This window comes from Clarias gariepinus, chromosome 24, assembly GCF_024256425.1.
Source record: "Clarias gariepinus isolate MV-2021 ecotype Netherlands chromosome 24, CGAR_prim_01v2, whole genome shotgun sequence".
In the NCBI taxonomy this organism is placed as follows: Eukaryota; Metazoa; Chordata; class Actinopteri; order Siluriformes; family Clariidae; genus Clarias; species Clarias gariepinus.
The window spans coordinates 6,282,497-6,298,611 of NC_071123.1; the positions used below are offsets into that span (position 1 = coordinate 6,282,497).

Below are 16,115 nucleotides of genomic sequence, written 5' to 3' on the forward strand. Positions count from 1 at the left end.
GTAAAGCAAAAAAAATTATAATTAAAAAGGATAACCTTTTACCCATTCTGGTATATTGAAAACACCACACACCATAGGAAAAAGACAATCAATTATTCTTGTAATACTAGAAAAGTATTGCTTTTAAAATAGGTTATGACTTTACTACCTGATAGAATATCCCCAGTATATATTCATAATATTGGTTTTTACTTCAGTATATTTAATCTGATCTCTATCTACTATAGAGGTATTCATGTCGCAATGTGGAGAACCACAAACAAAAAATATGACAAGACCGTACTGAGAAAAGAATGAAACATTTTATTTCATCAATCAACATTTATACATATAATACATACAAAAAATATTTCTATATCGTACTTACGAGTTCTTCGAATGCATCAGCAGACAAAGCTTTAAATTTATATACTTGACTTTTCAGAAATGATAATCCTTTTTGATAGGGTAGCTGAGTCACTGCAAAATTACTGTATTCGTATCTAGTAGGTCTTTCTGAGATATGAACGGTATTGTGATCTCTTTTTTTGTGACTTTTTTTCTTCTTCCAAAATTTTATTCTAAATCGTCTAAATATTTATTTAAAATATTACAAACTTGAATTAGAAATTACTATTTTGAGTATTGTGATTATATATTTTTGGTCACATCACCCACTCTTCCTGTTTTGCTCCACTTCTGGAAAATTAGAGATAAAATCCTACAAAAGCAGATTTGCTACGATGTACAACACTGCCAATTCTAACATCATTTAGTCATGTATTTAAAATGTGCCCTTAAACTTCATTAGAAACAAGTTTTAAGTAAACAGCTTTTCAGTTCTGTTCTCATATGTTGCAGCTATTGTCCGTGAGATCCAGTACAGATGCAGTATTAGTTAATATTAGAAATCTTAGAGATTTTACATAGAACGAGTTGAACCAGTAAAGGATAAAAAAAAAAAAGAAGAAAGCAAGAATACATGTTTCTTTACAGGTGAGAATTTGTGATTGTTACTGGTGACAATGTTGTCCCTGAGTCTTTATTTAAATTTTGTTCTTTTGTGAGAACTCATATTCTCATCTTCATGTTTCTGACTGACTGTTGGTTGACTTCAACCCTCTTGGTCAAGAAGTCGTTGCCGTGTCTCCATCACAATTTCCTCCATGACCTCTGGTTTCAGGATGTCTTTAACCTTCAAAAGGAGAATAAGTTTTTATGAATGTGTTAAACAGACCAAGGTAGCCACAGGATCAAATAAGCTTCCATCAACCGTGTGGCTTTACATGGTGTTATTTATTAATGAGCAGCTCATGCAAACCAATGAGCATCAGTGTAAATTAGGATCCAGCAGTTTACCATGCAGTATGTAGTCTCCGACTTACAAATGAGTCCCATTCTGGGAGCATGTTCATAAGTCTGATTGGTTCTTAAGTCTGACAAAACGAGTCTTCGCCTTACACCTTCGACATAAATATACAAAGTAAAGCATACCAATCCACTTGAATAAATCTGTCCCCTTTCCCCACACTGCCATCATGTAGCCAAAAACCATAACTGCACCTAAGGAAATGAATCCTATGGAAATGTAAGTGTCGCCTCTGCGCCTTTAAATCGCCATTTTGTCTCAGAGCTGTTTTCCACTGTATTGGACTGTGAACTTGGTTTTGTTGAGGATTTTATTTTGTATTAGGATTATTCACCATCAGGACAACTTCACTTACATACTGAAAATATTGTATATAACTGTAAATATTGGTATCTGGTGCACTGAAAGTGTCTATTTTTTTGTACAACACACGTGAGCTACTTCCGCGATTGAACCATGAACCGTAGTCCATCTGTGAAAATTCGTAGCTCGAATGTTACTAAGTCGGAGACTATCTGTAATTTAGGTTAAGGTTCAGATATAGTTTTAAATTCATACCCCCTACAGGATGACACGATCCGTATCTGTTTAGAGCTCAGGATATCTGTCTCCGAGTCTGTACTTAACCCTAAGGTGGGAATGTCCCAACATACACAGGGTGTTCAAGTCAAACCAGGACTTGTTATGAAATCTCTTATGGATAAAGGCTTAAAATCGATCAATGTAGTTAAATCAAAAATTCAGCTACAGAAGATTTTAAGCACAGTAAAGGTAAATGCCGACCCTGGTTTGGAGCCCACTCCTGTGAACATTCAGATTAGGGCTGCAACAACGAATCAAACTTTAGTTGAGCGCAGAGCGGAGTGAACACACGCGGTCTCGTGCACTAATGCTAGCAGAGTTTGGCGCCTCTTAGACAGGGCAAAGCAAAAATAAAAAATATATAAGCGGAGGTAGAGGAAAGATACATGGCCGAGGATGCTGGGTCCTAGTGCGCGTCTCTTACTGGTATATTCAATATCCGTGTAAAAAAATGTATTTTGTGTCTGTATGCGTGTGTGTACAGCGTGCATGTTCAGCAAAACACGCATATAGACAAGTCTCATTAGAGACGTTAAAAATCTATTTTCTCTCTCTGCTCAAGACTTAGCCTGCTGTGTGTGTGTGTGTGTGTGCGTCATTGTTATGCCCTAAAATGCCCCTCTGCCATGGATTGCCCCCCTCAACATAATCGCTATCAAATATTGTATTAGAACATAAATTCATAGGTTAATGGTTAACAAATTACAAATTGCATGAGACAATAAAAAAAATTAAGAAATATAAAAATAAATGTTGTATATGAAAAATATAAATACTATTTTTTTCATATACATGTATACTTTTATATTGTTTATTTTATAATAAATTAGTTTCGTCTAATTTTTCATCATAAACAATATTTATTTTTATTATATATAAATGTTTCTTTGACAAAGCCCTGAAAAATAAATGTGCCACAAAATAAACATTATACAAGAATTTGTATTAATGGTCTTGACAGCTGTCACATGCCTAGAGTTTATTATAATAGTAATATCATATTTGATGATAATAAACCTATGAATTTATATTATAATATGGTATGAGGGGCATGTTAGCGCATAACACCAGAACGAATTATGCTCGTAATCCAAGGTTCCACTGTATATATTTGGCAGATGTAAAGCATACATGTCTATGTTTTTTGTTAGTCCATTTTTATTTTATTTATTTATTACTATAACACCTTAAGAAGCAACATGTTTGCACTTTCTAAAGATTTTAGTTCTGTTTTGAATAAAGGGTTGGAAAGGAACCATTTTCTCAGTTTTCTGTTGTTTATCCGATTAATCGGAAAAAAATAATAATCGACAGACTAAGCGATTATTAAAATAATCGTTAGTTGCAGCCCTAATTCAGATACTGATCTTGCTCAAGGGTGGTAACAAGAGTGGGAGGAGTTCATTTAGAGTTATCAGCCTCAGAAATCACAGATTAACAAACAGCACCGCAGATTAGAGCCGTTATGAAAGCTTTACAGAGCATAAGTTGAAGACACATTTCAATATTAACTGACTATTGTATATTATAGACGCCTTCAGCATTGTTTTACAGTGTAGAAAGATATATATTTTTTTTTTATCAGAAAAGACCTGCATTATTAATTAATTGAACTAATTAGTGTCATGTTGCTCAGCCCTATAGTTACCTGGTGTGTCAGAGAGGATTCATAGCCGTAGAGGATGCTGGTGTCGTACAGCATTACTTTGTGCGCTGCCAGAGCCAGTAAACAGTTCCTTAGTCTAGAAATGACTTCCCGGTCAGAAATAGGGACAGGCTGAAAAAAACAAAAACAAAAAGGAATCATGGTAGTTTTCAGTAACAAATCAAATTGCATATACAGTAGGAACATCAATTAGAAAAAAATAATAATAATAATAAAAAACACTAATGTTTTCCTCACCTCCATACTTGTAAAATACCCTCCTGCCTCTTCGTCTTGTTGCCCCGGTGTGGGGTAAATCCAAATATATCCGTTGTTCCCAAGTATGATGGACGCTCCACATGTCAGATTGTGGAAATGCGTTTTCTGTCTCTTGATAATCGAGGGCGATACTTGCACAAACACACCCTGACCCAGCTGGAACAAGAATAAAAATATGCAAACTTACTAAAGCCGCAGAAAGTGACCTCTTACGGCAAATATGAATCTGTGACGCACTGTAGTGCTGCGCTAAATTATCTTTTTAAAACGTACCTTGCCGTACTTCAAGCTGCGTGTGTGAAGGGAGAGGGCTCCATCTGAAAACACAGACTGTACCTCTGCCTTAAACAAGTCAAGGACGATGACAGGAAACACAGTACCAACATGAAGAGCTTAACGATAGACATTTAAAGAAATTATTTTATATACAGTAGGACGAGCAAGGTCTTTGTCAGGATACACTTATGAGGTCCCCTTCTTGAAGGTAGTCTCTCATGGAAAGTTCATCTTCTGCCGATCGCCTCCTCTAAAATATTAAATTTAAACCATTGCTTGTTATAGTTAGAAGTAATACACTGCTTGCATGAACATTAGATGACCACCAGAGGGCAACATTCAGTCATTTCATTAGTCTGTATAACAACATATAGCGATAAATTATGATTTTAGACTGCTGCTGCTGAACAATCAAGTCCGATTGGTCAGAAGGTACTAATATACTGATTTACTGATGTGCTCGCTCTAATATTATTTAATAAAACACACTGACTCTATAAACAAACAAAAAAAACAACTGCTAGTACAATTAATATGATATAATTATCAAAGAGAAGGTACAGTGTGTATTAAGCATTTATGGAAGGAGTCTCCAGTGCTTGTGCTTTGTCAGAAGTTTGCTTTTTTTATTTATGCCAAAACAATCTGTCATTCTTTTCTCTTCTGTAATGTTAAGAAAGGAAAAGCAGGCTGACGGAATAACAGAAAATAATTTAATTCATGAACTTTCCACACAAATAAATGCTAAAAACTATATTATCCTATAATAAGTTCTTAACGCTTAGCATTTACCTATCTCTAGTGTGAGAACACAAACACGCTACTCTGTCACTCATTATTTTCCTATAACAGCACATCCTGTTTGTCCCTTACCAACTCTCCTCCAGGAAGATTGACTGAAGATAGAAGCAATACAGAGTCCAGTCGAGAGTTTGTCTCCACTTTCCAGCGTTTTTGCTGAACCTACAGTCGAAAAGTTGTGAAAGAAAAAAAAACATCCCTATTAATAAACATCTCCTTTATTGGTCCATGACTGGCAACACAAATCATGTTTCTAGACTACCTGTCAAAAGTGTGGACACACCTTCTCCTTCATTGGTTTTTCTATAGTCTACATACAGTATACAATACAAAGATAAAAAGGCATATACGGAATGGTGTAGATGGTGTGGGGTTGCTTTGATGGCGACACTGTTGGTGACTTAGTCAAAATTGATGGCACACGTAACCGGCATGGCTACCATAGCATTTTGCATCTTAGTGGGACCATCATTTGTACAATGACCCCAAACACACCTCTAGGTAATGGAAAAGCTATTTATCAAAAAAAAAAAAAAAAAAAAAAAAAGGTTGGAGTGCTGCATCAGATGACCAGAGAATTAAGGAAAAGCAGCCAACAAGTACTCAACACCTCCGGAAACTTCTTTAAGATTGTTGGAAAACCATTTCAGGTGACTACAGTAACTTATGAGACTGAGAGAATGCCAAGAATGTGCAAATCTGATAAAAGGTGAAATCGAAAATATCAAACATATCCTGGGTTATTATGTACATGTTTAACATGTTGTAAAGACATTCCTATATGTACAGATGTATATTGTGTTAAGCATGTTCCCTTTTTGACATGTCTTATCCATGGCACAAAGTTTGCCATTTTATACTGTATATTACCATATCTTTTCTTTTTTATTTTATTATCTACCTACTTACCTAGTTCTATACATTAATCACTCTTGCACCTGTACGGACACATAGTCTCATTTACCACATTGTTATTTATTGTAAATAGGCCACTTATGCACTTCCGGTTAAATGCTAACTGAATTTCATTGGCTCTGTACATGTGATAATAAAGTTGAATCTCATCTACTGTAATTAATAAAAAAATAATGTCAATAAAGAAAATAAAGAAAAACCTTGATATTTTAAGCATGCACAAACCTCAGTGATTCGACCAACGACAATGTCACCGACTTCACCATTAAACCTGAGTAAAAAAGGAATATCGTTAATGTCTATATTCATGTAAAGTTAAAGTTTGAGATGTTATCTCATGGGGTTGGCATCTTAGTTGGCATCACAGTTACATAAAGTTCTCACCTCGTCTTTAGGGGTCTCACACAGATGAGTTTGTTGACTCGTTCCACCTCACCTGCCACTGAAGCGGTGAGTTTTTCATCGTCCATGTACGTTCCATGACCTCTAAAGAACAAAAATAAAGAGGGATAGAATTAGTACTAGTGACTAATATTAAATATTAAGTAGGTGGCCATAATGTTAATTATTTAGTACCTGCCCCCCCCCACCCCCCCCACCTTCTTGTGCCACCAAAACAGCTCTGACCTTGTGTTCTGACACCTTTCTATCACAACCAGCATTAGCAACCTTTACAGCAATTAAACCTACATTAGCTCTTATATTGGATCAGAGTTCTGTAGATGGACCAGCCTTCACTCCCCACGTGCATTAGTGGGCCTTGGCCACCAATGACCCTTTTGCCGGTTCACTGCTCTCAATTTCTTGCACCACTTTTGGTCGGTTCTCACCACTGACAAGTTGTGAGACTGCAGTTCTGGGGTTGCTCTGATCCAGTCGTCCGAGATCGTGACGCCCCCAGTGATCCAGACAACCTCTGCCTTCCGGACCCATCTGACTCATCCTGGTGCGCCACTTCTGTTTAGAGATCTTGAGTCCCATGTGGTCTGTCCAGGATGCATGTGGTTACTGGGGACGGTTCCACTTTACCATGAAGACGGTTCTGACCTCAACTGATGCGGACAGAATTCCAGGATTGGAATTTCCTATAGTTTTGTACTCAAGTCTCCAATAACAAAACTGAACTCCATACTAGCTTAAACATACAACATACTGGTGCTGTATGAGGAAGTCTGGAGTGGCAGAGAAGTATGTTAGAGTGGTGCAGGATATGTATGAGAGCTGTAAAACGGTGGTGAGATGTGCTGTAGGTGTGACAGAAGAGTTCAAGGTGGAGGTGGGTCTGCATCAAGGATCGGCTCTAAGCCCCTTTTCGTTTGCTCTGGTAATGGACAGGATGACAGATGAGGTTAGACGAGGGTCTCCATGGAGTATGACGTTTGCAGATGACGTAGTGAGAGCAGGAAACATGAAGTTAGCTGGTGTGAGAGAGTTGGATGCAGAGGACAGGGTAAGATTGAGGTACAGAAAGGGAACAGCCGAAAGACAAGGAAGAAGAACTCCATACTAGCTTCAACACATCTCCTGTTATATTGAACTTCCAGCCTCGTAACACTCAGAAGGTGTGTTACAGACAGTATTTTTGACTGCAAAAACAATCCCTGCTGTCTGTTATCACCCAGGGTTCAATGTTGAATCTGGTCCCTCTAAAGGTTTCTTCCTGTGTTTCTAATTGTAGATCAAATTGAGGAAAAGGGTTAATGCTGGTTGTGATAGAAAGGAGTCAAAACACACTGGGGGACCTCCTCAATATCAATCAGGTGGTCATGATGTTATGGCTGATATAAAACAAACAGAAATAAACCATGAAGAAAGCCTTAAGTTTGGTTATGTTTAGGGGGAAAAAAGCATTTCCTGAAAAAACTTGAACTAAAAATTTAAATATTTAATAAAATAAATATATATATAATAGGTAATTATACAGCAGTTGCTACAGTATTAGGATTATACTAATTTTAACAACAAAAAACAGCAAACACAGAGTTAAAGGCAAACATCAGACACTGTTAGCATCCTGCTAACTCTCTCTCACTGAGTGCTGCAGGTCAAACATCACACTCCTGAATATTTACCTCATAAACCCTGTGTCTGATGTGATCACATCACCCGGAACTACCAGGTGTTTCCCGTCCGAGCCGGACCGAGAAGTCGGCACAAACGTCCGTTTCTTCGCGGGTAATCTCATCTCGACTGCCATGCCTGCCTGAGCCATGTGAGTTTACACTAAAATGGCCGAGAGAGAGTTTCCAAGCACCAATACCGCCATCTGCGTGCTGTTAGAGCGGGACGGGTTGCCACATCGGGATAAAACCCTGTTTATGCCGATATAGTTATTTTCACATGAAAAAAAAAATTATTATTATTATTATTATTTTTACATATCCTAGTTAAGAATCTGGAGTCAGCTCAGATAAACCTCACTCAAAGGCTCAACAGTGGCAGCTTAACGGTAATGGGGATGGAACCCATGACCTTCCCGGTCAATGACCCGATTTTCACCCAATTCTAAAAATGGGAGGGTAGCATCAGGCGTAAATCCTGTCCCAAGTTGTGTGTGGTCCCCTTGACCGGAGCAAATGAAAAACCAACAACGACAGAGGTGTAGTGGTTAGCACTGTGGCCTCGCACCTCCAGGCTCGAGGGTCGAGGGTCGGAATCCCCACCTCAGCTCTGTGTGCATGGAGTTTGCATGTTCTCCCCGTGCTTGGTGGGTTTCCTCCGGGTACTCTGGTTTCGTCCCACAGTCCAAAGACATACAGATTAGGCAAATTGGCACTCCAAATTGCCCGAAATCTGTGTTTCGGGAAAGGTAACACACTATGTCCAAGTTGACATTGCTAGATTTAAAGTTATTGCTGCTTTAATTGAACTCATACAATTAAAATAAATATCTTACTCACTCATAATCTATAGCCTACCACTTATCCTGTTCAGGGTCACAGAAAGGCTGAGGGCTATTACAGGAGAGTTCGGGGCACTAGGCAGGGTACACCCAGGACACTCACTTACTAAGTCTCCAGGGACAGGATCCAGGCCCCAAGCAACCCTGTACACAGGATAAGCCATATAGAAGATAAATGAATGAATTTTTTAAAATGCTGCAAGTCATGCATATTTTGAAACAAAAATGTTACAGTACTTTTATATGTGTATATTGTACTCATTTCATAATTTCAAAGTTCCAAAAAGATCTTGAAGTCTAGAAGCCTTTTTGTCTCTATGAATGTTTTGAATGGCTGTGTGAGGAACCGTGACAAAAAATTAACAGATCCTCTAGAGGATACTCTTCTCTTTGCACTTAGTAACTCCTAGAGTGTGCTTCCATCAAATTGAGTCTTTTAAGGGGGACCCTATAGCGCACTGCATAACATACTCTTCAATGCAAGGGCAGTCTAGAAGTCTGTATATCCTTTTCCCTCACGTGTCAAGGATCTGTAGAAAGTTCTTTATCATATTTTCCCATATATATCAGCGGCCTATATGGCACTTCAGGTCATCTTCTTACATTTAGAAGCTGCCTCTTCACATTTCTTCACATGTGAGGATTGCCTGGACTGTTCCATATTACACACCGAAAACTATAACAAAAGTATAGTAGTAGTTAATAGAAAAACTACACCAAAACTATCCTCGAAACTTTTAGATACCACCTCGTATTAAGTCAGAATTGCATGATTCACTTCTTATAATTATGAGATAGTGACTCACAAAGATAGCAAGTCATAATTATTAAATGATCTTATAGCTGTGAGATAGAAAGTTATAATTATAAGATAAGGATCTCATAATTTTTTAAATAGTAAGTCACAATTATAAAGATAAAGATAAAAAAACTAAAGAGATAAAGAGACTTTATTCTCATTATAGTGATACAACAAAATTAGTTTGGTAGCTCTCAGAGACCAGCAGCAATAATAAACATAAGAAGAAACAAAATTATAAACAAAATATAACGAATAAAGAATAAACACAAGTAATTGCACTAAAATGTATAAATTTATATCCAATATATTCTCAAAATATACAATGTAATGTATGTGAAGTGAGACCTGGATCTTAGTGTAAACAGTAGAGTGCAAAAAAAAAGTGCAAACATGATTGTCTAAGGTAAGAAATAATTGCACAAGTTATACTAATAGCTGGAGTCACAGTACTGGTGTGAAGTGTTTGGTGCAAAAAAAGTGTCTTGTGCATTATCTTGTGCAGCATAGGGAAAGGGGTCAAACAGCTGATAAGCTTATAAGAAAGGATCTCATAAAAATGTAAGTCATAATTATGAAATGAGTATCTTATAATTTTTAGATAGAAAAATCATAAGATAGCAATCATAAGATAGCAAGTGACAATTCTAAGAGAAGGATATTATAATTTAGTGATAGCAAGTCATAATTATGAAAAAAAGGATCTAATAATTTTTTAGATAGCAGGTTATAATTATGAGATAGAGATCTTATAAATATGAGATAGAAAGTCACAATTATAAGATAAGGATCTTGTCGTTTTGAAAAAGAAAGTCATACAGTAATTATGAGATAAGTATCTCTTAATTCTGAGATAGCAAGTCACATATAGACTATAAGATAAGGATCTTAGAATTTTGTAATAGCAAGTCATAATTATGAAAAAAAAAAGATCTTATAATTTTGAGATAGCAGGTTATAATTATGAGATAATGCTCTTATAATTTTGAGACAGCAAGTCACAATTATAAGATAAGGATTTCATAATTTTGAGATAGCAAGTCACAATTATAAGATAAGAATCTCATACGAATCTTATAATTTTAAAAAAGAAAGTCATAATTGTGAGATAGGTATCTCAGCTAGATAGCAAGTCACGATTATAGGATAAGTATCTCATAATTTTAAATGGTAAGTCATAATTATGAGAGAAGAATCTAGTAATTTTGAGACAGAAAGTCACAATTATAAGATGAGGATCTTATATTTTCGAGATAAAAAAATCAGAATTATGAGATAAGGCTCTTATAATTTTAAGACAGCAAGTTACAATTATAAGATAACTATCCTGTAATTTTGAGAATAAAAATTATATAAAAAGTCATAATTATGAGATAAAATCTACATTTTCAGGTTTAACATGACTAGTGTTTATTGTATTTTTTTTGCTTTTCCATTATAATTAATGTTTGATAGCTGATTGGCTGCTCCAGGGGGGCGTGGCGAGCAGCGGAAAGCTCATTGGGTTAACTCCCGGAAATGTCCTATTCGCTCCTCGAAAATAATCAACAAGTGACATCGCGTTGAATTTTTTTGCAAAAGGAAACATGGACGCTGATAGTACTTCAAGCGTAGCTTCGTCAGAAACGAAAGACTTCGGCAAGGCGTTTTGCATCATTACAGGAGCATCTAAAGGGTTCGGAAGATGTCTCGCTAAAGAAATATCAGCTCTCCTAAAACCGGGCTCGGTGCTCCTTCTGGTTGCCAGATCGGGAGATAAGCTGCAGGAGCTAAAGGAAGAATTATCCTCGCATAGAGGTGGCCTGGTTGTCCGCTGTGTGGTCGCAGATCTGGGGCAGAAAGATGGAGTGGAAAGAGTTTTAATGGAAGCCAGAGAGATCTCAAAATCTGATATAAACAGCCTCTTACTATTCAATAACGCAGGTGAGTAATCTGTAAATAGGAAACTCATTCATGTGTTGTGGTCTTCAAGGCTGATCTATGGCCCTTTGGGCTTCCCATAGCTGCTGTACTGTACAGCATATCAGCAGTAAACACAAACCTGTTTAAAGGCAAGTCATTACTATGTAATTAGATTTTTTTTTCTTTTATTATTTTATTTATCCGAGTTCGGATAAAGCAGTAAAGATGAAAAGTGAGTGAGTCTTTGCCAGCTTTTTATTTTTATTTTTTGCATTGGCATTTTTAGTTAGTTAGGCCGAAGATGCTTTGTCAGATTAAATATGCATGCATTTTCATACCTAAAGATCTTTTTGTTGTTGCTGGATTCATAGAAATGACTTCAAAGAGAAAGACTTGTAAGAAAATGTCATATTCTGCCATTTTTCAGTAGAAAATCTAGCATAAAACAGTAATCAAAAATATTTTGCAATGTCCTCAGATATAAAGATCAATAAATGGACATGTAAAATGTCATAGGTTGTGCATTTGAAGATCTTTCAGAAATTAAGATGTTTGATTTTCAATTTAAAATAAAGGTAAAAATATAATTTTAAGTAGCTTTAAGTTTCATGTTTTTACTTTTATTACAAAACATTATTATGATTATCATTATTATTTATATATTTATACACAATATGTATAGTGTGTGTGTGTATATTTGTATTTTTTATATATATATATATATTTTGGCGTATATTTTACCTAAAGACATTTTTAGTAGTATTGAAAAAAACATTTTCTAATCCAATAACATGGCTAATTAAATCCTAAATATGGGAGCATTTTGCTACACTGTGATCCTTATTGGCCTGGGAATAAATTTGCCCTTTCTTTAAGGCTCACTGGGCGATGTTTCACGCTACAGCCGAAGCTTTACTGACATGGACGAAGTGGACAGGTATCTGTCGATGAACGTGAGCTCAGTGCTGTGTTTGACTGCTGGGATCCTGCAGCTCTTTCCAGCTAACATGGGTCTGCGGCGCTGCGTGGTGAACGTGAGCTCTCTGTGCGCTCTGCAGCCTTTTCCTTCTTGGGTGCTCTATTGTTCGGGTAAAGCGGCACGAGACATGATGTTCCGTGTCCTGGCCAAGGAGGAGTCTGAGCTCAGGGTTCTCAGCTATGCTCCAGGTAAACATGTAAAGCACAGTGTTGGAGATCCTAACAATTTGACAGTGTAGCCAAGTTTAGATCCTTTTATAGACATTTTTTTAACTAAATCTGAAAACTGGCAAGCAAGTTTTATGTTCTCTGGTATGAAAGTATGTGAAAACGCTTCCCTTTTTCAAATAAATAAACCCCTTTCAGATATGCACCCCTTTGCATAATGTTTACTGACATTTAAGAGGCTTCATGTCTTAATGTGGCCAATTCCTAAAAATCAATCTGCAAACCGTACTAGTTCGACAATAGTAACTTTACCGGATTACTTTCACCCCAGAACATGTCTGAACTGCATGAGGCACATTTACAGTTACAATTACAATTATGAAAAATTATGAAGTACTCATGTAAGAGTGAAGGTATGTGAAGTGGAATAACCGATCATGACAGTCAAGACAGTTATGCTGTAAAGGCTGTGAGATTGTGCAGAATTCTCTAGTTGGGATACATTTTAATCATCTTAGTGTGAAAAGTGTGTTCTAAGCAGGTACAGTGGTAACTCGGCATACAAATTTGGTCCGTTTTGGAAGTGGGCTCTTAACGTGAAATTTCGTATTGCGAAACGCATTCTTTCATAGGAAATAATGTAAATGCAGATAATCCGTTCCAGCTATCCAAAAAATTACCAATTTCCAACACTATAATCATATTTTTGCATAAAAAATGAAAAAACATGTAAATGAAGTAAAATATTAAATAAACAGACTTAATTCTGGCTGCTGTGGTTGCTTCTTGCACAAAATGAAAAAAACCCACAAAATGATGTAAAACTGCCTCACTTGACTTTCAGATGCCGAGGTGCCACTGTAATTAAATATTGGTCTTTTTTTAAACACTGCAATGTTTAAATTATTATACAAACCCACACATTTCATGAATTCCATGTTCTTATCAGATGTCTCTCATTCAACTTGTGTCTACTGTAGTAGTACAAAACGTCTGTGTCAATGAATTTCTTTATCTCCTCAGGCCCTTTGGACACAGATATGCAGCTCATCGCCCGATCGGACACAGCGGACAACGAAATTAGAAACTCTATGTTGGCGATGCACTCTGATGGCAATCTGCTGACCTGCGAAGAGTCTGTAGGGAAGCTGATAAAGGTCCTGTTAAAGGATGACTATGAATCTGGAGCTCATCTAGACTTTTACGATTTGTAATCAAATAGAAGAGATTTTGAAATTCGTTCCACTTTAAATCAAAATGTTCCTTAATTATGGAGATACTTGCATAAAGGTATAATTATAGTTTCTTTCTCTTGCATCTTGTTACAAAATGCCACCATCGGCCAACGTTATGTTTATATCATTTATATAATCCAAACGTCACACACTATTTACCATTGTTGTTAGATTTAATAATGTGAAACGTCTATTTGTAGTTCGTGTTTTTCTTATCAAACTGTTACTTACAGTCAGGTCCGTAAATTTTGGAAATATAAGTTGTTTTTGGCAGTTGGCTTCTGTACACTGTAGTTTTAATTCAAGCAGTTTGAACAAGAAGTAGCGTTAACCATTCAGGACTTACAGCCATTTTCACACACACACACACACACACACACACACACACACACACACACACACACACACACACACACATTTTGGGGATCATAAATAATAGAACAAATTAGCATAATTACGAAAATGACAATTGCTTGTGCTCTGACCATAATTGGTCTTCGCGACTGTGTAGAAGACAACATTAAGTTCATATGACATTTTTTGTGTTTAACATGTTTATGGCAGCCAAGCAGCAGGTTGCTGCATTTAAACTAATTTGAAATTAGTGACAACATGATAGACTCATTAAAAACCTGAAATGGATGTGACTAGGACGTAGTATGAACTTGATTAATTCACATTTTTCCATTTTGACCCTGTTCCCTCTGTGATTTTTTTTTAAACACAGTGGGAACTTTAGGATCTTCTTCAGAGTGTGATGGGGCCCTTAGCTAGCAAAGCAAACAGCTACTGCACAGCAGTAGGAGGTGCCAAATCTTATACGAAGCTTCTGTTTTGGGATTATATGGAAACAAATGAATTAAGTGTATTTTAATACAGTTTAAACCTGAAATCAACCTAAAATCATAGTATTAGTGCATCTTTAACCAAGATTATTTAAATCATGGTGACATTCCTGGTAGTTCTTTAGACATAATTTATGTAATCTGTAGTTAATGTAACTTCCTTCTGTAACTTGTATATGTATTATCGTGATTTTGTGACATGGAAAATCCTTAAATCTAATAAAGGTGCCTTAATTTAGTAAAAAAAAAAAAAAGAAATCTTTTTTTCAAATGTAATTAGAATTTAGTGGAAGTATTTTTGTTCAACAGTGTAGGCCAAATACTTCACAGACCAAATTTATCTCATTCTAGGGATGAGATTACACTTCAGATGCAGATTCGCTAAGGAAATATTGCATTGCTTGGAGTTTTGCATGTTCTTCTTTTCTCTACCTACCTCCTGATGACCTGATGATAAAAAGAGAATCTGATTAGGGTACACCTCACTCACTCATCTTCTATACCGCTTTATTCGGTATTCAGGGTCACGGAGACCTGGAGCCTATCCCAGGAGGCTTAGGGCACAAGGCATGGTACACCCTGAACAGAACACACACACATATACACACTATGGGCAATTTGGAAATGCCAATTAGCCTAATATACATGTCTTTGGACTGTGGGAGGAAACCGGAGTAGCTGGAGGAAACCCACCAAGCACGGGGAGAACCCATCTCATGGGCATTGCATTACCCTTTATTCTGCATTCTCAACACTTTTTTCATTCATTTATATTAATTGATTATATAGAAAAGAATTACTTAAAAATAATCTAACTTTGAATGAAAACAGACACTCGTATTTATTCCGTGCAACTTTTAATATTCAAGTGAAAGATGTAATACCAACATGTTGGGTAAAAAAAAACAACCCTTCTCAATAGCACACAAAGCTTTGCATATCTAGACTTTGCAATATTTGCCCACTCTTTTTTGCATAAATGCTTGAGTTGCATTGTCATGTTGGAAGTTAAACTTTATCCCATTGGAAAGTTTCTGGCAGCAGATTTTCCTCAAGAATTTGCCCTATCTATTTTCCTTTTATCCTGACAAGTGCTTCAGTCTGTGCTGCAGAGAAACACGCCCATAGTAAAATATTACCACCTCCACGCTATACTGTAGGAATGGTGTTTTTTTGGATGGTGAGCTGTATTGGATTTCTGGCAGACATATCGTTTGGTGTTGTGGCCAAATAATTCAATTTTAGTCTCATCTGACCACCTGTGTTAATGCAAAGCCCATTCTTGACTTCATATAGCCTTTCTTAAGAGGTGTTTTTTGTGCGACGCTCCCATGTAAGCAACATTTGTGATATTGTTCTCACATCCACACAATGACCACTCTTTGTCATATGTTCCTGCAACTGCTTCAGAGTTGCTGTTGGCCTCTTGGTAGTCACTCC

At 36.6% G+C, this 16,115-nt stretch overlaps 2 protein-coding genes across 2 annotated transcripts; one reads left to right on the forward strand and one right to left on the reverse strand.

Moving 5' to 3' along the window:
- Positions 1-283: 283 nt before the first annotated feature.
- On the reverse strand, positions 284-8,103 carry exosc2 (exosome component 2). Its single transcript, XM_053485570.1, has 9 exons — positions 7,919-8,103; positions 6,231-6,332; positions 6,072-6,117; positions 5,004-5,093; positions 4,315-4,380; positions 4,128-4,196; positions 3,834-4,010; positions 3,579-3,707; positions 284-1,174 (listed from the first exon to the last, which is right to left on the reverse strand). The coding sequence occupies exons 1-9, from the start codon at positions 8,056-8,058 to the stop codon at positions 1,094-1,096; spliced, it is 900 nt and encodes a 299-aa protein (XP_053341545.1). The 5' UTR covers positions 8,059-8,103; the 3' UTR covers positions 284-1,093.
- Positions 8,104-11,086: 2,983 nt separating this feature from the next.
- On the forward strand, positions 11,087-14,894 carry spra (sepiapterin reductase a). Its single transcript, XM_053485695.1, has 3 exons — positions 11,087-11,470; positions 12,326-12,616; positions 13,619-14,894. The coding sequence occupies exons 1-3, from the start codon at positions 11,134-11,136 to the stop codon at positions 13,807-13,809; spliced, it is 819 nt and encodes a 272-aa protein (XP_053341670.1). The 5' UTR covers positions 11,087-11,133; the 3' UTR covers positions 13,810-14,894.
- The last annotated feature ends 1,221 nt before the right edge of the window (positions 14,895-16,115 follow it).